The sequence below is a fragment of the Tauraco erythrolophus genome, chromosome 10 (genome assembly GCF_009769465.1).
Source record: "Tauraco erythrolophus isolate bTauEry1 chromosome 10, bTauEry1.pri, whole genome shotgun sequence".
Lineage (NCBI taxonomy): Eukaryota > Metazoa > Chordata > Aves > Musophagiformes > Musophagidae > Tauraco > Tauraco erythrolophus.
In genome coordinates this window covers 4,467,805-4,491,289 of record NC_141474.1, presented here as the reverse complement: position 1 = coordinate 4,491,289, position 23,485 = coordinate 4,467,805, and the positions used below count along the sequence as shown (strand labels likewise).

At 47.2% G+C, this 23,485-nt stretch overlaps 1 protein-coding gene across 2 annotated transcripts in view; it reads left to right on the top strand.

Annotated features, from left to right (window-relative positions):
- Nucleotides 1-17,558, top strand: part of COP1 (COP1 E3 ubiquitin ligase) — a 131,286-nt gene extending 113,728 nt beyond the window's left edge. The window contains exons 19-20 of one of the 2 annotated variants that reach the window (XM_086617108.1): nt 14,180-14,224; nt 17,007-17,558. In XM_086617108.1, coding sequence (XP_086473234.1) covers nt 14,180-14,224; nt 17,007-17,015 — 54 coding nt within the window. In that variant the 3' untranslated portion in view covers nt 17,016-17,558. Of the gene's footprint in view, nt 1-14,179; nt 14,225-16,438 lie in introns of both variants that reach the window. The other variant, XM_086617107.1, reaches the window with a different exon arrangement.
- The last annotated feature ends 5,927 nt before the right edge of the window (nt 17,559-23,485 follow it).

Sequence of the window (23,485 nt, the reverse complement as noted above, 5' to 3'; positions counted from 1 at the left end):
GTCCTTTAGATGATGTGAAGTTCATTATTATCTTTTGAATAGTTCATTCTGCAGAACGAAGTGGGAAAGATATGCTTTGCATTTATTGTACTAAAGCTATAAAGCTGTACTCTAATCATTCTTAATACCTAAGGCATTGCTGTCTTCTCTTCCCACTCCCTGCTCTTCCCAGGTAAATATGATGGAGAAAGCATCAGTAGTAGGATAGCAGAGAAGCAACCTCGTGTATCATGTGTACTCTGTATGGTTTTAGTTAATGAAGTTCTTCACCTTTTATGTACAGTCAGACCTTATTAAAATGCAGTTTACTGTACTGTCTTTTTCAATGCCAGCCATACAATTTGGTAACCAAAGCTGATACTTTGCAGTGTCGCCTTACTTTGAAAACTGATCACAAATACAGCTTGGTGATACTTCAGTGTATCTTCTTCCAAGGATTCCAGCATCCCTCTGTTTGCAAACGAAAGATCCCTTCTCTTTTCAAACAGCCTCACAGACCAAACCCAGCTCAAAATCTAGTTCAGCTCTTTTTTGTGTATGGTCATAACAGATTTATGGAGACCATGCTGACCATGAGCCAGGCCAGCTCTAACCTCTTCTGGGCTGTGGATGAAGAGGAGATGGTTCTGCTGGATGGAAAAGGATGCTCAGCTCTGCTGCCCCATCCTTACCTGTGCTTACCCTCTACTACAGGAACAGAAGACAGTAAACTTTCTATAAAAACAGCCATATGACTTGGATATGTACAGACAGAAGATTTAAGTAAAACTGGATTTTTTACCTAGTTAAGAGTAGAATTGTGCTTGTGACATTAAACAGTTTTGAGTTATCATCAGAACCTGCTGCCTGCAGGTGTAGGCTCTAGCCATTTCTCATTGCCAATCTCAAGTTTATCAACATCTCTTCTCCTTCATAATTTTCTGGTGTGCCCTGGCTAGTGAAAATATTTGCCCGCTGCGCTGGAGGCATTTTTGAAACAGTGTTTTGAGGAGAGAAAGCTTCCTATTTCTCAAGACTGGAGAAGGCCACATGGTTTGGTAGAGCTTGCTCAGCCTTGTCTGCGTTGCAGGAGGTTTCAGGTAGGTAGTGCTGCACTTGATCCTGTTATAACATTAGCTGGATTGGATGTTGGAGAGCAGCAGGTTGTGAATTCTTTCAAGATTAATGGAAACTTTTGTTTTACCTTAATTAAACTTCCATTCCTTAAATGAAAGTCCTCTTTCCCAAATAGGTGTATGTTATTTATAACATTAGTATAGGTATAATTTCATGAAGCCCATACACATGCTAATGTTAATGTTTGTGCCTTGATTTTTCTCTGCAAGAAACAATTCCTCTCTTTTCTCTCATCAGGTCCTGGTGATTTCAATTCTGCAACACTCTATATGTGTGTTACATGTATATGTTTTTATACAGTCTATGCATATATGTATACACATATATATGAGTGTATATGTGTATTTAAGTGTGTTCTTAAATATCCTGTAGTGGCTTATGCAGCTATAAGCTGGGCCACCTTGCAGGCAGGTCCCCTTCCCTCTTCTGTTCTTCCCACCATGCAGCAGCCATTTGGCTGGAAGCTGCTGCCAGGGATAAGAGATTTTTTTTCTCTCCCGCTATGCCTCACTTCCCCTCCCCTTGCTGTACCCCTACGTGCCACGCAGATGCGTAATCCCCCACCTTCCCTGCCTGCAGCCTTGCCTGAATGTATAGCATCTTACGTACATTTTCGTTTCCCACCCTCCGCAGATGGCATCCTCAGTGCTGACACTTACACCCCTGACTCTGTTCCTGTTGCTATTAAATATGCTATTCCTGGCTTAAAGAGAAACGAAGGCTTTGATTTCCATGGCTGCCAGACTTCTGGCCCATCCAGAAACACAATTAGAAGGTTTGCAGATGCAGTGAAACCGTCATCTTTCTCTTCCAGCTGGCGTGAGCGAAACGTTCAGAATAGTTAATGTGTTTCGCAGATATTGAACACTCAGGTCCCCCTGCAACGTTATTCCAAGACCCGTTAATGAAGCAGTCAGGATTTTAACGTATGTCCACGACTTTCAGAGTTGTTTGATTTGGGATACTCTTGTATCAGGGTTTGGTTTGGTGGTGGGATCCCACTTGAAAAAGGATGGATATGTTCAAGGGGGGGTGTTACAGTCAAAGCATACAGATCAAATGTCAGAGTTCAGGTTGTTTTAATGTGACCATTTTTGCATCTCTGAGTGAGGCCGGCGTCAGAGGTGGAGGTGATTTTTCGTTAGGGCGGTGTAAAGAAGCTATGATTGGCAGGAGATCCAATTTACTAGGTGTTGTCCAACCAGACAGCAACTGACAGCTCCCTGCCCCAAAGACCTGGCAGCCAAGCTGTATAAAATGAGCAGCAGCAGACTATGAATCCATTATCAGTTTTAAATAAATTGATTTCCTCAGTCCATCAGCTGTTTCATGAGTTCCTGCCAAAGTGTTCCCCTCTTGCTGACCCAGCCAGCCCAGCTCGGCATGGCTCCCATCGTCATTCCTGATGTCTCCTGTGATTAACCCATTCTCCTGTATTGATTGCCACCTTCTGTGATTGCAATGCATTAATTGGTCTTCTGCTTTTGCTTTGAGGTAACGGTGTCATGTGAGGGGTTTAGTAAGGTCTGTCTTTCCCCCTAGCACTGGCCAGCATGTGTTCCCACCAGTTACTCCCCTACAAGACCTCTTTCTCCAGAGGTTAGTTTGGGGCTTTATCTACCCTGTCTTAAGCCTGTGGTAGCTTTAATACCTTAACATTAGTCAAGCCTTTGTCTCTCTTGCCTTAATTAGGTGAATTCTATGTTATCTGATCTTCTGCACACCCTGTCTCAGACTGGGAGCGGTGCAGGAACTGGTGGCTTTGTGATTATGCTCATGTAAGCAGCACTTTGTATGTCATTCTGCTTGGAGGAGGAAGGCTCTGCATCCTGCCATCACAAGACAGACCTATGTGGTTACTCAGGTCCCTTAATCATAGAAATCCAGTTGCCAAAGGTGTTGAGGAGATGAGTTCCTCCTGGTTTTAGTGAGAACCTGTGAAAATCCAGCCAGCTTCAGAGAGGCACATGCTTGGGTTAAAGGGGCCGATAGTAGGCATCATCTGGGTCGGAAACCTTTCATCACGTGAGCATTGGGAAACCTGAAGCATTTCCACAGCATGTCATTTGCATAAAGAGCAGTTTTCTTGATCTTTGGAAAAAAACCAAGACTGAACTTGCCCAAGGTGGACTGCTGGACTGAATTCTAGGTGGCTGCCAGGTTCTATCAACAAAACCATCCCTGGTACTTTAGGCAAATCAGTTTGGCTGTCAGCTATAGCCTTAGTCCCAGGAACTGGTGACTTTCTGCACCAAATGAGGGAAGCAGAACAGAACTACTGGATCTAGAACTGTTTAGGTTGAGGGTATGGAGGCAGCACATCCTCAACCAGACATACCATGGTTGTGTGGGTGTCAACATTGTCTGGGATCACTGTGAGGGTCGTCATCTGGGTGTGAAAAGACAGGGGGAGATGGTAGGACAGACTCTGCGCGGCCTGAAAGACTGGTTAAACGATGGGTTTGGAGAAGAGTGAGGTTATTGGGATTCCTGATGTTTTCCAAGACTCAGAACTGTTCAGTGTGTTGTGACCAGAGTCATTGTCGTTCAGGAATTTCATGCTCTTCCCTCCTCTCTGGCATGGGAGCCTAGTGTGAAACTTCCCAAGGGTTGGATGAGTTGTTGGAACACTTGGGACTGTTGTCACCAGACACTGATGTAGGTCTAGGACCTGTGACTTCTAGGTAAGCGTCCTGCATCCTGTGAGCCCAGATGTGTGTGTATGTGTGAACTGTTGGGTGGGAAGGGTCATTAATGTTCTTCACAACTCTTGGCTGGGTGTCATGTTGGACCCAGTGCATTCAGCCTCACCTGGCTGTTGCAGTTTAGGGTTGATCTTTAGTGGTTTGTGCCCCTGGTCTGTTTGGGAGAGGAATGCAGCTGGAATGCATTTCTCGTCAGCAAATAAGTAAATACTGCAGTTCAGAAAAGGAATGTTTATTAGGAGAGTTAAATCTCAGTGGTATTTCTCCCTGCTTTTTCTCTTCAGCCTCTCATTGTGAACATCTGGATTAACCTTGGGCGAATCCGCTGAGCACGTTGCCTCGGTTTCCCCACATCTCAAAGTAGGATAATACTTGGCTACCTCACCAGGGCATTTGTTACACTTAATTAATGTTGTAATGCGTCTTTGGGTCCTCTGATAAAATGTGCTGTGCAAATGCTAAGTTGTTTTTACTGATTGGATTGTTAATTAAATGTGCACATATAAATGATTTATTGGCATTAGAGAACTAAGACTTAATAATATAAAATATTAACGTCAAGGTGGTTGGGTCAATTTTAAGCCTGTATCATTCAGCTATTTAGAGACCGAAACTAATGGCACTGGGAGAGGAAGGGAAGCAGGAGCTTGACCAGCTAACGGCTCATTTCATGGGATTTCTGTGTGGGAGCTGATTTAATACCAGGATCCAAACTCCAGTGCCTGGCCCAGGGAAGCCACTGGCAGCATCAGTGATGCGCTGAGCTTCATAGAGCACAGGAGATAGTGTCAGCTAGCAGTGATCCTCCTTGGCCCGACTTAGAAACCATTTGTCAGCCGTCAGAAGAGTGTGCTCCAGTTCAGCACAGCGGCTGAGATGTGTCATTAGCTCTTGTGTACCAGGAAAAAGCAGGAAAGAAAGGATATCTGGGGGGTGTGTGTGTCTGCTAGGCTACTGCCGTGGATCACCTTCTCCCATTGAAAGCTCCTGGCCTGACAGCGGTAGGTCCCCACAAAATACCATGATGTTTGTCTCTAACTACAAGGCTTCTGCCTCCTTATATTCTTCTGTCTTCTAGTTTCTATTCACGCAGATGTTTGACGTTGATGAGGGAATGGAACTGGAGCTGACAACCCAGGCAGGGAGCAGAGGAACAGATATGTCATCCTAGTGCACTAAGGAGTGAAGGGACCTAGAAGTACAGAGAGCAAAGAATAGAAGAAGGCCAGTGGGAACGGGTACAGTTGGTCGATTGATTGGATACTGGGACCAGAGAGGAAGCTTAACCATTATCCATTCCCTTTCTGAACCCGAGGAAGCTGTGCATGATGGTGTTGGTGCTCACACATGGGAGGCAAAAAGGTTGGAAAGAAAGGGAGAGTATTCTGTAAGCAGGAATTTCAAAGGTGGGTTCATAGGGGGAGTGAGAGGGAGATGGGAAGAGTACATGGTGCTGTAGAAGAGGCAACTGAGACTGAAGAACAGTGCTGAAAGTAGGGTTTTGATGAGAGATGCCATGCAAGGGACAACAATCTCACAAATATGAAAGCCCCGAAGGATGTGGGACAGATGGTCTGGGAAAAGATGAAAGCGTTCTTGCACAAACTAGGGAATTGCTGATTCAAGTGTGAAGATGATTTGAAAGAGGGAACTGAGCAGCTGAGGACTGTTGGATATAGTTTAGCTGGAAGAGAAAGCACTGACTTGGCAAAAAGGAGAAAGAGGAAGAATAGAGAAGGTAAGAGAGATGGGAGAAACATGTCATGAATGTGAAAGAAAGAGGCATAAGAGAACCAACTAAACATGAAGCAGGCTTAAACAAATTGGAGCTTGCCCTTCACAGTCAGGCAAGGAGAGCATTGTAAATTAAAGAGGATCGTGAGGCACAGGAACAGGTTGCCCAGAGAAGCTGTGGCTGCCCCATCCCTGGAAGTGTTCAAGGCCAGGTTGGATGAGGCTTTGGGCAACCTGGTGTAGTGGAAGGTGTCCCTGCCCATGGCAGGGAGTTGGAACTGGATGATCTTTGAGGTCCCTTCCAACCCAAACCATTCTATGATTCTGTGACCGAGGAGCCAGGAGGTGCAGGAAGGGATGTCTTTTTAGCATCTCAGGACTTTCCCACCAGCATCCCTTCCTTCCCTGTGTGGCAGCTGCAGTGATAGTCCTTGCTGTGTTCCAGGACTGGGCTGGGTAGGACTCGTGGTAGGTTGGGCTGCTCGTCTGTCTGATTCAGGGTAGCTTGGACTGGAAAGGCTTTTCATGTTCTGCCGATTTCTATTTACAGCTCCAATCCCTGATGGTTTGCCATTGGTCTGCACAAAATCAAAATCTAAAACTGCCAGATTTAGGTCACGTTTCGGAATACTCTCACATGGATCGGTGGCTGTTTCTTCAGATCGCGCTTTTCGTTTCTGATGACATGAGGGTTTGGAAGGGAGGTGGGCGCGATAGCGGTAGTAACCCAGGGCTTGGTTTTGCCACGTACAGCACTGATGGGCAGGGCAGCGTGACCTTGGCTGGGGAGAGATTAGATTCTTCTCCTCTGGCATGATGTAATAACTGAACGCCACAAACAGTACAAGAGAAAAGAGGAAAACGTGTCGGCAGTAGGAGAGCAGGTCTTGGAGCATGCAGTCATCATGGCATTGCGTTATGTAGAATTGCCTAACATATTTGGAGGCTTTAAGTATTAAGAGAATAGAAGCTAAAAGCTGTTTTCACTAAACTGATGCCTGGGCGTTTCCTGTGGTTTCGCAATATCGATGCTAATGTGTTGCATGTTTATGTATATGTTTTGCAGGCTTATTGCAAGCTTTGATGTATATATTGCTGCTGCTTTGTCCAAGGCCTTGAGCATGTTGTTTATGGAGAGTGTCTGAAATCCCAGGATATACGACCGTAGGAACAAGTAGCTTTAGAGACCTTGTCACAGATAGATGGGCAGCGAAGCTCAATATTCCTGTCTATAGAGGAGGAGAAGACTTGCCCTTTGGAAGAGGGGGGGTTAATGCCAACATAACTTGATTTTAACTTATGTCTCCCTACCTTGCCTTATGGGGAGTGTGCAGCAGCTGTTAGAGCTGTGTTCTTTGCTTTGCAGTAGATGCAGAATAATAAACCGCTGATGAGTTATTCTCATCTTGAATTCTAAGTAAGTTAGGTGCTCATCAAACCCAGTTTTGTTCCAGAGCAACTAAATTACAGAGGTGGTCACCTGTAATATGTCAACACTTCCCAGGGTGGGCTTTGCTGGCTGGATCTCCTGCCTTTGCAGAGCTTGCTTTGCCTTCTTCCCATCACTCTCATTGGCCTCTGTTTCCATCTTGAATTCAGAAGACAGTGTAGGAACAAGCAAACTGTTGTTTGTGTGTGCAGCACCATGCACATGCATACTTCTGTCTTCTTCTAGCCTGGTCTTCGGTTGCCTTGTTGATCTCGTTTTCTTGAGAGCTTCATGCTGAGAAGAAAGGTCATGCTAAGGAAAAATGATTTCTCACTTGGCTGAGAGATAACTTACTATTTAACTCGAGTGTGTTGTTGGAGCAAGCCTTGGGCTGCTTTCCTCTGAGCACCCGTGTGCTGCGAATACAGAGACCTGGGTATACATGACAGCAAATAACCTTCCAGTTACACAGCATCTTCTTGCACTGAGTTTGGCCTGAATAGGAGTAGAAAAATATGTTAAGTGTAAAATCCAAAAATGAGAAGACTGCTTCTTCAGGGAGCAGGAAAGAGGGATGTATTCATGTATTGAGAGTGGCGGGTAGAAAAAAACAGATGTGGAAGTGTCAGAGAACTTGATAAAAGCGTCCCTGGGACAGAGGTTAAAGTCTGGAGTTGCAGAAAAAATGAGGGGAGGGATTCAAGGAGACGTTGAATTTCTACCTGCGCACACTTCCTAGTGAGACGCGCTTCATCTTGTGCAGAAGCTGCAAGCTCTGCGTGATGCAGGATGATGGAAACACTAATTTGTCTGAAAGCTTTTTTTCCCCTTTATAGTGTGTCCATGAATTCCTACGTGAGAAGAAACAATACACTTGTGTATGATTGTAGGGAGGTCTTCCTATAGAAAGCGAGCCAAAAGAATGCCGTCATCTGTAAATCTGTGGGTTAACGTGTTAAGAAAATATCTTTATTTTGCTGTGCGGACGTTATTGTGTAGCATTTATAAACTTAAAACCCCAAAAGATTGCGTGTTTGCAGCTGGAGCTAGAAAGAAGCAGAGACGAGACCTTTTTCAGATATATTGAGTTGCTGCGCTTTTTTTGGCCCCGAGGAGCCTAAGGAGGCTTTATCTCTGTGTGTACAAAGGAATTGCCTTCAGAACGAGATAAAAATATAGTTTCTAAGGATTAAAAGACGTGATTGAAGCATACGTGTTCTGCTCCAAGTTTAAAACCTAAAGAGCTGGGTGTTGCTGCTCCTGAAATGTCTTGGTGTGGCATCTTGTATGCAAGACCTCGTTCTTTAAAGAAGTGCTGGGTTTAAAGGAGTAATTAATTTCTGCTTGAGCCTGATGTTCACAGTATAGATAATATTCCCTTAAAATTGTTCGGAAGGGATTGATGTTGGGTGAGTATGATGTCGTATAAAGGAAATTGTGGCACATGGGGAGACAGTGGGTTGTGCCCCGCTCTTTAACCATCCCACCGTGCCCTCCTTCATCGATAATTATTATATCGCACCAACGGGGGGCGAAAAAAGGAAATAAAATTCCACGTGCAGCACATTATCCTGCTGGGGAGAGATGTGATCTAGCAGCGTAGCTTTTAAAAACCTCTTGATTTTTGTACGCTGGAGGTTCATCTTTTGTCCTAGGTTAGAATTTGTAATTTTCTTCCAAAAACAAAAGCTGACTTGAGTCGTACAAGAAGAAAAATGTTGTCTCAGGGTATTTAGAGTGAAAAGCCATTAAAACTGTTAATTACAAGATGAAGGGCAGTCAAGCAGTGGTGGTCTGTTGGGGAGCTGCTTTCACACATATTGATATAGGAAAAGGCTTCATGTGTGGTATCGATGGGAAAAGTTTCGGTGACATATGTCTTGCGGATGGTCTGCAGCTTCAGTCCTAAAAGCCAGCAACCTGAGTAATAGTTGTCATCTCCAGTAAGGACTGAGTAGCTTTGCTTCAAGAAAGGGCTTTCTGTACAAACAGCACCAGATTTAGTTCTACTATATACTTTTATTCTGCCTATAAATAACAGGAGACAATAGCCATTGGAGGGCAAGCTTTCTCTCCCAGTATATTTTCCCATTGTATCATTACATTAATGTAATGTATTAGAATGTAGTACTTTCCCATTGTATCATCCCATTAAACAACTTTGTTTAATTGGGCTCTGGTTCCTTTGATAAGTGTTTGGGGTTTGGCAGTGAGTCGGTCTGCTTGAAAGAGGATTGCTGACGAACCCGCCCTTCGTTAGCAAAAACGTCTGCTGGGGTGAGAAGGTGAGAAGTTGTTAATATAAAATCCGATCTTTAAGAATCCTAGCACTGAATCCGTAGAACAAACCTAGCTGAAAATCCAGGAAATTCACACTTGCCTCAAAGACGACTGCGCTGGAAGTTTGAGGTGAATATGCTTTATTTGTGCAGAAAAGGAGGGGTGACAGAGGCACAAACTTCATGGCCTGTAATTATTTATAATACCGTGAAAGTCCCAAATAGGATTTCCCATCTGCTGCGTGAACACGTGCACGTCCAATTTGGAGCCACGTCCTGCATCTCAATAATCCTCCTAAGGAACAATTTCTTCAGCCTGTTGTGTTATTGCTGGTACCTGTAGGAGGTAGGGGAGAGCGTAAACATAAGAAACAAGTCCACGTTGTACCATTTCTCCTTTAGCCAAGCTTTCCTCCATCCTCAGTGTGAGCCTTGCAGGCAGCGCAGTCGAGTAAGTTTATTTCAGGGTTGGTTTTGTCGGGCTAACAGCACGGAGGATTGCTGCTGCATCTTTTATGTGCTGGCTTACGTGTTCAAAGCCGTGGCTGTTAGCTACCCGCTGCAGGTCCCAGCCTTCCAGTACTCCTCCGTTCCTGGTAAGACTTGCTTTCGCAAAACCACTGTGTTTACAAACTCTAAAAGCGTAGGTAGTGTTCACGTTTAAATGTTCCGATTCACAGTTTCACTCTCAACAGGGGACCAAGATGTTTCAAAGTCGGTGTCCGGGCTCCTCCTCTTGTGTAGACCATGCTCCAGCTTTTCCTTCAGTGTGATCTTCTGAATTTCACTTTAAGGGTTGATATATGTGGGATAGTGGAGGAGGAATGGTCTTACCAAGGATTATACTAAAGGAAAAATGAAGATGTGAGTGATTTGTGCTCATCTTGCCTATTTTAAGCCTCTTTGGGACAGGCTCTTTGTTGTGTGTCGGGAAAGGAAAACAATAAAACACTCGGCTGTGACTCGAGCCCGCTGGCGAGACGTGTGCTTAGCTCCTGGGGCACTGCAGATGCAGGTGGGCGTCCACAGTGGCTCTTCATTAGCGAAGAGGGATGACTGGAGATGAGCCTTGCAGTTACTGGGAGGATGGGTTTACAGCTCAGCTAGAGGGTCTGCCTGGAGCTTTTGCTTGCCCCGTAGAGTTGAGTCCACTTGCATATCTGTGTGTCCCTCCAAGGAGATGTGTGGGTGGTTTTAACAGTTGTCCATCTGGAGTCGCTTTCATTTAGTGCCCTGCCACCCCATGGTGTTTTCTTTGCAAAAACAAAAAGAAAGAGTGGAAGATCTACAACCTCAGCTGTCTCTTACTCCCTATCACACTGCAGCAGCTCCAACAGCTTTCGGTTGTTCAGCTGAGTTTCCACAGGATTTGTGAAACATCCAGAGCACTTCTGGTTCTCTTCATGCCAACTGCTCTTGCGTGAATACCAGCAGTCAGCCAGACTTTCTTTCTCCTCCCTTCCTTCAAAAATTGCTTCCCCAGGGCCATCCAAATACAGGGCTCATCTAGGAGGGAAGGAAATCAGTGCGCTTCAAAGCCCAGCTGTCACCGAGTGAATAATTCCTTCGAATGATGAATGTAGCAAGTATCTCATCTACTCAGGAAGGTTCCAAATTTGATTTTGTTTTTCTTCCTCATCAAGACCGTGCTGTAGAAATCTCTTCTTTTGGTGCAATCAAAGAAAGTCCCTTCAAATCCCAAGGGCAAACGCTCCTGAGTTCCTGTGGGTAGACCAGTCATGTTCATCCAGTGCCACATCAGGAGAACCGGGGCTGTCAGGTTCAGGACAGAGGTGCTTCTGTCTGGTCTGTCGTTGCTCTCGGGACTGATTTACAACTTCATTTTGCTTAATGCCTACCTCTGTGTGGATATGTGCCCAGTCCGTAGGCAATAACCAAGATTTGTGGTGGAGTCAAGTACTTCCCAGTGTCAAAGAACTGTCCTTCAGACTTCCTATAATACTGTCTCTGCAGTCGAGGAAAAAGTTGGCGTGTATGGAAGGCTGTTTGTAAGTCTTAGCACAGGACTTCAGCCCTGGAGCATCTTAGAGCTGTTCTGGACCTGCACACACTGTTAATCTTGACTGAGTCCTGAGATGCACCTATGTTTGTCAATTAACCTTTCTGTTTTCATATGTAATGCCAAGAGACAAGATGATGCATACTTGAGATGTCCCCAGAGCCTTGCTCTTTTCTGTTGACTTAACAGGACCAACACTCTTAAGCTGTCTCCCGTCAATTTTACGGCTGTCCATGGTAGTTGAGATGCCACCTTATCTCACCACAGGGGACCCGAGTGTCTCCACCGATTGCTCCTTATCTGCCTTGATGTGCAGAGGAGAGGTGGCCGTGTTTCATCAGGTTACACAGTGGGTGGCTTTCCACTGGAGTCCAGTAATAGTTGAGATTAGCATCCACGTGGCACAAAATGCTGTTGCTTGCCAGGCAGTGAACTCTTCTCTCGAATTTTGTTGTGTGTTAATTTTTTTTCCTTCAATCTTGTTTTAGCAAAGGCAGCTGGCACCTTCTGCCTCTCCTGTTAAGACAGGCTGCAGGTGCTAGCCACCTCTAGCAGGAGGTGCATGTGTAGAAGAGTAATTTCAAAAATGGATTTCTTCAGAGCAGGCCTCTTCAGTCAAGGTGGATCTCCAGCATACCTCCTGCCTCTGCTTTTGGACTTTCTGGCTCCTGCAGGCAACAAATTTGGGAGGGATGGGCGAGGCAAGACTTTCAACCTTCTTGCCCTGTGTAGAAGCACCAACTGATTATGGTAGAGTAGAACGTGGAACCACAGTGGATGGAACCACACTCTCTTTCATGCCTGAGAGATAGAGATGCTCGTAGCGGTGCAGTAGGAGAAACAGGTATTCTGCTAGTGAAGTGGTCGTGGTGGTTGTCTTCTGAGGATGTGGTAACTCCATCAGACATGCCATAGAATCATAGACTTGTTTGAGTTGAAAGGGACCTTCAACATCATGTAGTTCCAACCCCCTGCCGTGGGCAGGGACACCCTCCACTACACCGGATTGCTCAAAGCCTCATCCAGCCTGGCCTTGAACACTTCCGGGGATGGAGCAAGGGTGTCCTGGCAAAAAGGTTGGTTCAACGTGCTCACGGCTGTCACGAGTTACAAACCTACAGATCTAAACAACTTCATAGCTCACTTAGGTGTTTAACATGTTGAATATATTGGGTGTTCTACAGGCAACACGAAAGGAAGCAAATTGTTTCTTTAGAGGATTAAAAACAAGTTCCTTAGCCGTGTTCCCGGGGAAACAGTGTCGGAGCGTCTTAACAAGCAAGTCACTGTTTGGTCGATGACAGATTTGGTGCTAATTTTGCTGCTGTCTGCTGCTGTTTGTGTCTCGTGGTTGTGGATGAAAGCAGCAGAGCGGTGGTTTAGCTCAGACCCTGCTGGAAACAAAACAAAAAAAAAAAAAAACCACAACAACCCACTGGTGGCTTCTGAAGAGCAAGGGAGTGAGAGTGTATTACCCTCTGGCGTTTTTATTTTATTTAGCAGGTAAAAACTGTTCATTGAACCAGAGTTCATTTCCAGTGGTACCCAAGCAGACGGCAGCAGCAGGATGAATTGCCAATCGCTCCCAGTGCAAGCAGGAATCATTCAAACCCTGGATCCTCTGGACTCAGGAGTTTGAGTCTCTCTCACTACATGCTGGAGAGCTGCTGGTGTCTTTCCTTTGCCTCCAAAATCCTATCTAGCATCCCAGTCCCTGTTTTAGTCCCCAAATCACATTTATATCTGCGTTCCCCTCCCTGGTGGGTTTTGATTCTAATGCTGTTAACCAGAAGCTGAGCAGTTCACAGGATTAGACTCTTTTAGCCACCAAATAAATTGAAATTAGAGTGTACACTTCCTTTGAGGCTATACTTTCTTTTCAGGAGCTTTGACTGCGAGGATCATTGGTGAGATAATATCAGGAGTCTTAACTAATCCCCTAATGATTGTACCGGGGAAGTGAACAAATCTATCTAGAACAATTAGCCCAGTGGTCCACTAAAGGCTACTCTTACTTGATAAGTGGGGTTTTGTGTTGAAAAGGGTTTCTCTCCCTTTGCTTCGAAGCCGGTGGCTGTGCCGAGCCCCGGAGGTCGTGGGAGGTGGTGTGAAACCCTGTTGGGACTGGGTCGGGCTGCCTTCGGAGCGGGGCATGTTCTAGTCGCTGTCTTTATTAACAACGCGTGCGTTAAGCGATGGGATGAGCTCGGCTGAGGACGGATGGCAGCAGCAGAGAGAAACTGAAAAACGTGTCTGAGAAAAGGTGCAGCAGAGCATTAATTTGGAGACAACCAGGGAATCTCCACAGGCAACTCCCGTCAGTTGGCAGGAGGGAAATAGATTCTGCCTTTCTGAACAAAGCAGGGCTGGAGCCTTCTCTCTTTATCTTCCCTTCCAAACTGGGTGTATCTGCTATTTCTCTCTGATCTCTTCTCCTCTTTGTTTTACTTGTCTGAAACCTCTGGGCTGTGGGAGAGGTCGCATGGCCTCGGAATCGGAGAGGTTTTGTCACGGTGATTAGTTGGTTTAGTTAGGGCACTGGAGACTTTTGTCCATATGCTGCCAAAAGATGAAAATGATTATTATTATTATTATTTGCCCACTTCACAGAGAGACTGCGAAGATTAATTCATGTTTGTAAATTGCTTTGGAGATTCAAAGCTCCGTACAAGTGCTAAGGATTATTGCTTTCTAATTCTTTGAGGTAATATAACTTTTAGAAAGAGTTTTAGCCTCGAAAGCATCTTGGAAATAGGCAGCGTTAAGTCCCTTTTGAAGTTGGATATACTTCTAATGTTTAAGATAAAAGAACTGCTACTGCTTCCCAACAAAACCCACAAAACAAACAAAAAAGCAATAGCAGGTTGTGATGGTGCCTCTTTTTTTTTTTTTCCAGGAGTCCAACGTGCTGATTGCTGCTAACAGTCAGGGTACAATTAAGGTAAGTTCTTTCCTGCCTCTCCTCTTTCTTTAATGCTGGAATCTGTTGTTAGGAAAGAGCAAGGTCAGAGAAACCATACAGCCAGGAGAAAGCCTTAGAGGAGGTCATCCCAACCACACGAGTTTGTCACTTAAACGATGTATTTGCCTCTGGCACTTGGCTGGAGCCATGTTTGGAATGTTTCCATCCATGAAACGTCAAGTAACATGGAAAAGACTTTATCCTTCTTTATGTGTCTATCAGACAACCGAGCAAAACCAGTCCCCAAACTGGTACAGAGCTCGTGCTCATCCTCTGGAGAACCTCAAGTGTGATGCTGTCCCAGATTGTACCCAGGAGTGTTGATGTCCACCATGCTTTGGAGGCTTGGTGGTTAACACTGTAAGCTTGTCGCCCAGAGCCCTGGCACCTTTCTGTAGCTGTTGATAAGGGTTTTTACTTGCTGTTTCCAAAGTTACACACGATGGATTGTCACTCTCGGGAAGCTGAGCTCCTCATCCTGATTTCCCCTCACCGTCACTATGATGATAACATCTCTCTGGAGCCAGACCAGAGTGGCTGGTCTGAACAGTCCTGGAAAAATCACCAAAAATAAAGCAGGAATGGGGAGAGACCCAAATGGTCTGTGTTTGAGCAAGATCTTGCTCTTCAGGATTTTTTTTTTCTCCTTTTTAGGCCACGAGCAGCCTGTTTACTCCTGTTCTTGCAGTGTGTGATGCTGTAGCCTCTTGTTCATAGGCAATTTATTTAGCAGGCTGTGGAATTGATTGCTCATTACTTTGGTTGCGCCTTTCTTAGTAAGATGGGCAAAATGAGTTGAGGAGAAGCTCAACATGAGCCGGCAATGTGTGCTGGCAGCCCAGAAAGCCAGCTGTGTCCTGGGCTGCATCCAAAGCAGCGTGGCCAGCAGGTCAAGGGAGGGGATTCTGCCCCTCTGCTCTGCTCTCATGAGATCCCGTCTGCGGTAGTGCGTCCACCTCTGGGGTCCCTGACACATGAAGGACATGGAGCTGTTGGAGCGGGTCCAGAGAAGGCCACAAAGATGATCTGAGGGCTGGAGCACCTCTACTATGAAGACAAGCTGAGAGAGTTGGGGTTGTTCAGCCTGGAGAAGAGAAGGCTCCGGGGAGACCTGTTAGCAGCCTTCCAGTACCTAAAGGGGCTACAAGAAAGCTGGAGAGGGGCTTTGGACAAGGGTGTGTAGTGACAGGACAAGGGGCAATGGCTTTAAACTGAAAGAGGGGAGATTTAGATTAGATCTAAGGAAAAATTTCTTTTCTCTGAGGGTGGTGAGGCACTGGAACAGGTTGCCCAGAGAAGCTGTGGCTGCCCCATCCCTGGCAGTGTTCAAGGCCAGGCTGGAGGAGGCTTCGGGCAACCTGATGTAGTGGAGGGTGTCCCTGACCATTGCAAGGGGGTTGAAACGAGATGATCTTTGAGGTTCCTTTGAACCCAGACCATTGTATGATTCTAAAATGTGCAAACACTTTTGATATCTTGCAGTGAATCCAGCAGCAACAGGAGAGTGATTAGAGAGGAGAGGTTTTGCTCATGCACTTGGCTTGTTAATGAGAGAAGGTAGAGAGAGAGAGAGAGAGAGAGAGATGTGCAGACAGCCAGGGCTGTCAGAACACTGGGGTTTCCATTTCCCTTCGGCAGCACGCAGTGGGAGGTGGGATGGTCTGGGAAAGGACAAGGTTTGCACAGACCCACTCCAGTCTGGGGACAGGTGCTGTGCCACATGTTACCTGTGGGCTGAAGCTCTAGAGCTTTCCCCAGTAAAACCAAACTGGGATAGTGCAGGCTGTGACAGCCCTTGTAGTGGCTTTTCTTCTGCCATCTCCAGCCCAGACCTTCAGAGGCTGCTGCACCATGTTAGCGTGGACAAGGGAAACGTGAGCACGGAGGGCTGAGAGGACAAAACCTCTCATCTCTGTTACACGATTTCAAAGAGCTGGTTGATTGGGATGAGTGGAAATGAGACAACTGTGGATGGTTTTTGCTTCATGCTGTAATTTATCCTAGCAGACATGAAAATGAGGATCCTTGCCAAGCACGTATCCCATTTGCGTGACACTTTTGCATGCTGGTGAATAAAGGGTAAGGGGTGGAGATGGAAGGATTGGTCCTGTCCTAGTGATCTATATGCTGATGTAGGAGATAATGAATGTCATAAATTGCTATTCTAAATGTCTCGTCTTCCCTACTAATCAGGTACTGGAGCTGGTATGAAGGGTTTTCTCTCAAGGCATGAGGTACTTGGTCCAGCTGATATGCTACAGTATTCATCTGGGATCCTCAGCAGGACAAGAAACTGAAACCACCTTGATGTTCTTCCCCAAAACCATCATGTTTGGGTTTTTTTCCATTTATGGACTTTCTAGGACATTTTCGAGACACTGGAAACGCCAGTGAACTGTCTGCCATCAACATTAACTCCACAGACTTTGCTGCTGCTGGTGGTGGTGGTATGGTTGTCTAATTTTTATGATAGGAAAACAAATTCTTTTAAATAAAAAACAAAATGGAATAATAAAATCTATTGAGCCACAAGCTGAAGCTGGAAGATTCTCTCTTGTTGCATATGGGAACAGATTTACTTGGGAAGGGCGCTTACAGGACCACACAGGGCTGTCCTCAGTTGCACATCTCCAGTTACTTTCGTCTGGACTGTTCCTTCATCTCCATTGGAAAAAGTCTCCAAGCCTGGACATGCAAGCAATGTGCTTTGAGATCCCGTAATGATATGGTTCAGTTGTTCCTTTGGTTTATTTTTTTTTAGATGCATTAAGTGTTGAGAAATGTCACCCAGGCCGACACCTCTGGAGACTGAAGTCCTCTGGTCGGTCATCATCAAGAAGAGAAGGGCAGCTTCCCCTTCCTTCTCTCCTTTATGCCCCTGCTTTGACCTGAAGGGGCAGCTCCGAAGGAGAGGAGTAAGTTGTCCTTCCATCCATGTGAGCGTGGGCCTCTCTGCTGCCTGCCACCAGCAACGTGCTGAGATGAGGTGACCTGCAGCTGCCTTGGACCTGGACTGACCTCACCAAGACGTCATGGGATGACGATCCCTGCCCTGCTGACCTGGCTGTGTTTGACTATCTAGAGGAGGAAGCTTCTAGACCCAGTTACCAAAGCCCTGCACCACTTGACTGCCCGTGTGGTCTGGTTGCGTTTGCCCCGTCTCCACACACCGTGGAAGCCAAACATTTTGAATGTTGTAATAAGAGAGGGGATGGAGTTGGTTTGTAACGTGTTTCAGAGCCATGATATAAGTCGCCTTATTTTTAATGGTCATGCATACACTTAATTGTACATACAGAGGGGGAATAAACCATGATGCTAAGAGTTGTTGTTGCTTTGTTGGCAGGAGAGCGGGAGGGGTGAGAAGGTACAGACGGTCTTCACGAGTAGCAGTCGTGCTGAGCTGTCAGGATGGCTGCCAGAACTTGTCAGGCTTGAAAGTGGAACTCAGTGGGTGTAGCATCTTTTCCCAGCCGCGGGTGGCGAAGGTGCGATGTACACAGTGATACCTGTAGGAAGTGTTTGGGTTTGCAAACGGAATCTCTCCGTGCTCATTCATTGCCGGCTGCGTCTGCCTTGTGCCTCCAAAGCTGGGATTGCTGTGGGGACTTTGCTCTCCGTGTTGGCAAAGCACAGCCCTGCTGCGCTCTTGGGCCGCTCCTCAAGGAGCTGTAACTGATGGTGGCTTGTGAAAGGTGTCTCATGTCTTCCAGGTGTTAAAAGCCTGATTCTGATCTTCCCAGAAGGGTTGTGAGATCTTTTGATGTCCTTTGGTCAGAGGACAGGAAAGAAAAATGATGATGCTCTTGGAGGTATGAACAAAGGAGCAGGGATGAAGCTTTACAGCAGAGTTGGGGCAGATCCTGTCCTGAGTCAACGTTGGTGCCTGTTTCCAGCGGGGCCACAGGGGATTTCTGTGGTACTTCAACCATCAGCTGCAGCTCTCAGCTAGAAGGGTGTGAGGGACGCTGAGATTGCTGCTAGCTTCTGGAGAAGTCTTGTCCAGCGGGGAGAAATGTGGTGCTCAGCTCCAAGAGAGAGATGAGTGACCTTCAGATGCTGTGTGCTGGTTTTCTCCCATGGTTTTTGGCATGCCAGTAGGGGCTGAGAGCTAGGAGAGAAGGGAGAGGAGAGTGAGCACAAGCGTGTGTCCTGCTCCAAGGTGCTATCTGCAGGTCTTCATCATATAAGTCACCTGAGTCACCGTGGCAGAAGGAAACTAAATTGGTTCCTTCTGTCTGATGGCAGCTGTCTGACGCGTCCCGCTGAGCACTTGCTCCATTTCCATTTTCCTGCATTTTAAGAGAATCTGGTGCTTGATGGCTGTATGGAGCATCCTGCCCGGCCAACCGCCTCTGAAGGCCAGGTCTGCTTTGCCTGCTTTCAGCCCTGGGATTCCCTCAGCCCCTGCCTTGTCCATCGATACCCACTCATTTATTCCACAGGCTGCCCCGGATGCTGTTGGATCCGAGCTCGGTGCCACACGGGCACTGCTTGGCAGGTGACCTCATTCCTTCTCTTCCCCTCTCCCACTTAAAGGTCCTTTGTGTTTTAAATCGAAATCACTCCGGCAGAGCTGAGATCTTAAAAACAGAAGGGAAGAAAAAAAAAACAACCCCAGCTATTTTGAATGCTGTAAGGTTGCGCCTCGAATTAAACAGTTTAACACCCGCCGCCTTTATTTTTTCGGTTTTCATTCTGTTTCAATCAAGATAAAATGCAAATCTGGTGTCTGGCCCTAATTAGAAACGCAGCAGCTCATAAACACAGGTTGATGGCATTTTTTGTCTTTGTCTGTTTGTCACAAGTGCTATGCTCCTTATTTTAATCCCTTTAATTCCTTTTCCTTCAGGTAACTCTTTGCAGTTGACATATTAAGTCGCATATAATTACTTACTGTAATTTTCTTTTTTTTTTTTAAACAGAATTTGGTCAATTTTTTTTTTTAATTAGTTGCCTCCTCAACAAATGGTCCCCATCAGGTTTATCAGCCTTTTTAGAGTCAGGGAGTGACTGAGTTTTGGGAGGGACCTCCAGAGGTTTCTGGTTGAACCCCCTGCCTGGAGCAGGGCTTGCTTCAAAGTTGGATGAGGTTGCTCCGGGGCTTGGAGACGTTCACAGCTCAACCAAGCAAGGAGTGGGAGATTCAGAAGTCCCTCTAGGAAACTTGTTCCAGGTCTTAACCCGCTCTCCTTGCGAAAATTAATTGCAGATGGTGGGCGCTCGGAGTCGTGATTCTCATTTTCTTCTTTTGAAAGAACAGGGTGACAAAGCCCTTGGTTGGAAGCTGCCCTGGAACAGTTTTGCCTCCAGCACTCATGTCCCTACGAGAGGTTTTGGGTGAGTCAGATTTTTATTTTTTTTTTCCTTTGAGAAAACGGAATTTAAAAGCCTGCCTGGCCAGCCAGCCTCTTTAATTAACTTTAAAGCGTTTAATGGAAGAGTAGGAGGAACACGCCTCAGTGCTAAAAAGAAGTTCAGCGCTGGAGGGAATCGAAAACGATGGTCAAGGGGAAATTTAAATTAATATCAATATGTCAGGGCTCTTCGGCAGCGAGCACGGACAGCTGCTAACACCAGCGTTCGACCCGAGCGCTGGAGCCTTGTTTGTTTAGGGTAATTTTGTTTAACTACGGAAGGTCATAACGACAGCAGCGGATAATTGGAAAGGCAAATCTAACTCCTTCCTTGCTCAAAAGTCCTCTTTCCTTTCTCGCTGCTTTTCGGAGGCCAGAGATACCCAGCCGAGGACCCGTGCGGTGGCACAAGGGCGAAGCAGCGCGTTCGCTGCGGCGTTTGCCTCCAAGAAACCGTCTTGTCCGTCGGCAGCGTCGGCGTGCGCGGGCGGCCGTGCCATCCCCGGTGTTCGGCAGAGGCTCAGGGAGGTGCGTTAACCTCGACACTCTGGTTCAACTCCCAAAGCGCGGTGGACTGGCTTTCACCTCAAGACTTGTACAAGTCACAGAGGGACATGAGCTCCAGGAGCATCTCTAACCCCAAAATCCCTCCGGCACCTCCGCCCCTCTGAGGGCTGGGGACTACACTGGCACTTGGTCTCTTAAAATCTTTTCAGGCAGCCAAGGAAAAGTAGTTTGGAGAGTTTCAGGGGGAAAAAAAACCCACCCAAACGCAAAGGCCATCCATAGGAGGCGTGAGTAATAGCATGAGACAGCTGAAACAAAGCCAGCAGCGCGAGTTCAACGTGCATCCCGAACGAGCGAGCGCCGATGTGCCCTTGCAGCCTCCCTCTTCCCATGGCTCCTCTGGGCTGGGATGAGAGCAGCCCCTGTGGGCTTCTAATTTGGAAATTAAATGTGTTTGTTTAAAGGTTGCTTTGTTGTAACCCCCTTGGCATCGCAAGCCCTCCTGGAGGGGGCTGGCCAGCGTCGTGGGGCTGCCGAGAGCCATGAGCACAGTGTTGGCCAACGGCGGAGCGAGCTGTGGAGGTGTGAAGGCACCGGACTATCCTATGTGTCCCCTTCTCTGGACCCCACGGTGAGGACGGTGACTGCCAGAGGACGAGCAACTCGTGCCGCAGGTGTGACCCCATCCCACCGCCTGTCCTTCCACCCACAAGATGTGCAGGGTTGGGGGAGGACAACACTCGGTAGCTCTGATTTGTCCTCAAGAGGCCTTATTTAAACAACGAGTTTGTCTTGATTACGGTGCTTAATCTGACTTGTCAAAATCCCCATAAAACCATTTAGGTGTTTAAGAGGGAAAACACACTCCTCTTGTCCTAGACTCGAGCAGGAGCAGGGCTGAAGCCCCCAGCCCAGCTGCTCATGTCCCATTGCCAGTGTCCCAGGTCAGAGGCACGTGCTGGGGGTGCTGCCTCTAGGTACAAGCTCTCATCTCCCCCAGCCCAGTGCCAGGGCTCAGCTGCCCATAAAATATGTAGAGTTAGTTATTCTGTGTGGAGGTATTCTGTGTAGAGGTAGTTATTTTATACTATTTTGTTTCAGTTGTTATTAAAACAATTAATAAGAGCCAGTGGCTGTTCACCGGTGCCACGACGCTGGAAAACATCCTGAAACTGGCATTGATCTGCGGAGCGCAGAGTGACCCAGGACTTAATGGGGCGGGAGGGGGGGGATGTAGAGGGGAAGCGAAGTGAGGCCGACCCCTCAAAGTCATGGCGAGCATCACGCTCGAGCTGGTGCCAGACAGGCGCCCGAGCTGGGGCGAAGTGGGCCAAAGCCCAGCAGACCGCGAGGACGCTGCCCCCGGCACGAGGGGGACGGTCTGGCTGCACCCTGACCCTGGGTCCCCAGCACTGCGCAGAGGAGGAGGAGGAGAGCTGATTTCCAAGCTCTTTAAGCACGATAAGAAATGATGGGTTTACATTGCTGGCGAAGGGCAGCGAGGCTGGGAAGAGATGGGAGCACCATGTCTGTGTTTTGAGATGTTGAGAAGCAGCTGATGTCTGGATGTTAGTGGAGAAGACAAGACATCCCTGCATGTCCCAGCTCGCCCACAACAAGGAGGAAGGGAGGGCAGCATCAATTACAACCTATGTCCCCCCCATTTCTCCTGTTCATTTTTTTCCCCTTGGGAGATTAATGGGAACTCTCTGTCTTCTAACATGACTGCACCTTATGAATTCTCTGTCTCACCCTCATCCTTTAAATTATCCACATAATAAAATATGTATTCAGTGATTTCAGGTCATAATTTGATCTGCTTAGGGAAGAAAAGGAATGATGGAGAAGGGTTGCCAGCGTGCTGTGCTCTCCTCCATTTATCTTTATTTATCATCTTTTTTTCCTAATGTGTGTGCAGCCAAGTTATGGAAATGCCAGTACCTATGTGCTGGTTCCTTGCAGAACAAGTTGCCCCCCGGGTACCCCTGGCTTGATGGGACCCATGAGCTGCCCTGGCTGCCCCTGACCTTGTTCTGTTGGCAAACGTGATGTTCAGGGTGGCAAGAGGGCTGAGGCACCCCTGTAATTCCTGCTGTGCCCTTGCTGCCTACAGGCTCAGTTTTGGATAAAACTGTAAAATGGGCATAAATTTGCCCCTGTGCAAACCCCAGGTACGGACTGGTGTCTGCTGGGAAGCGGCTCTGTGTGGACAAACTGGGGGATCGTGTGAAGCACCTGGGATGTGCCCAACCTGCTGGCAAAGGTGAGATGGATCAGCCTTATCCCAAGGCAGAGACATGGGGTTAAAGATCTTTCTTTTGTCTTGTCTTTGGGGCAGCTGTGGGGCTGCTGGAGTTCCATTTTAGTACCAGATTTTAAGTCTAAGTGTGGGATTTAATGACTTTAATATGCTCCTGTGACATCTGAAAGCCTTGTGCGTGGCAATAGTGGTGCTAACGCGTGTTTTGCATTGTAAAAAAAAAAAAACACAAAAAACAAAACAAAACAGAAACTTGTCATGCCCTGATGGCACTGGGGAATGCTGCAATTCCCACTGTGAAGCTGCCCGTTTGCCCATGGCACTGGGAGGAGGAGGAGGGGCAGGTACCCCAGCACTGTGCAGCCAACAGGGGGGATGGCACCAGCCTCCTACAAGGGTAAGGAAACAATATGGGGGGATTTTTTAACCTTTTCTGCACAGGAGAAGGAGACCCCCCTGCTTGACCACCCTGCACCAGCACATTAACACTTGTGATAAAACCCAGGGTTTAAAGTCCTTGCGTTGAGCATGGTCCTTGGGCTGGCATTGCCCAGGTGCCTGTTTTCCCGGGGCGGTGTACGGAGCTGGATCCGTGTGTCCGTCTGCAGCCTCTCCTTTCGGTCGTGCAGAGCTGGCTGTTCCAGCGGTGCTGGCTGGTGGGTCGGTGCTGCTGCCTGGGGACATGGGGGATTTGGGGAAAGGCGTCTCGAGAGGAAGTTGTAGGAGTCTTTGCCTCCAAGAACTATTTATTCTGGTGATGAAGATGCTCTGCGTGGCCAGCACCGCTGACAGATGAGAAAGCAAGGGCTCGTCACGGCAATGATGCTTTAACGATGATGAAGTGTTGGTATTGGCATCGCTTACCCCAGACAGGTGGAGAGAGGGAGAAAAAATGGTGCCACCTGCCCAGGGAGTGGACCTGGCTGTCCCAGGCACTTCTGAGCAACCAAGGGTAAAGCTGCTGTGAGCAGGGGCATGGAGAGGGAGGAAAAAAAGTGAAGGCGATGCCCCGAAGCACCCAGTGTGATTTGCAAAGCTGGGAACCGCTGTGCTTTGCCAGGACGAGAGTGCCTGAGCTTAAATAAACCCTCTTTTTGGCACGCCTGCCTCAGCCTT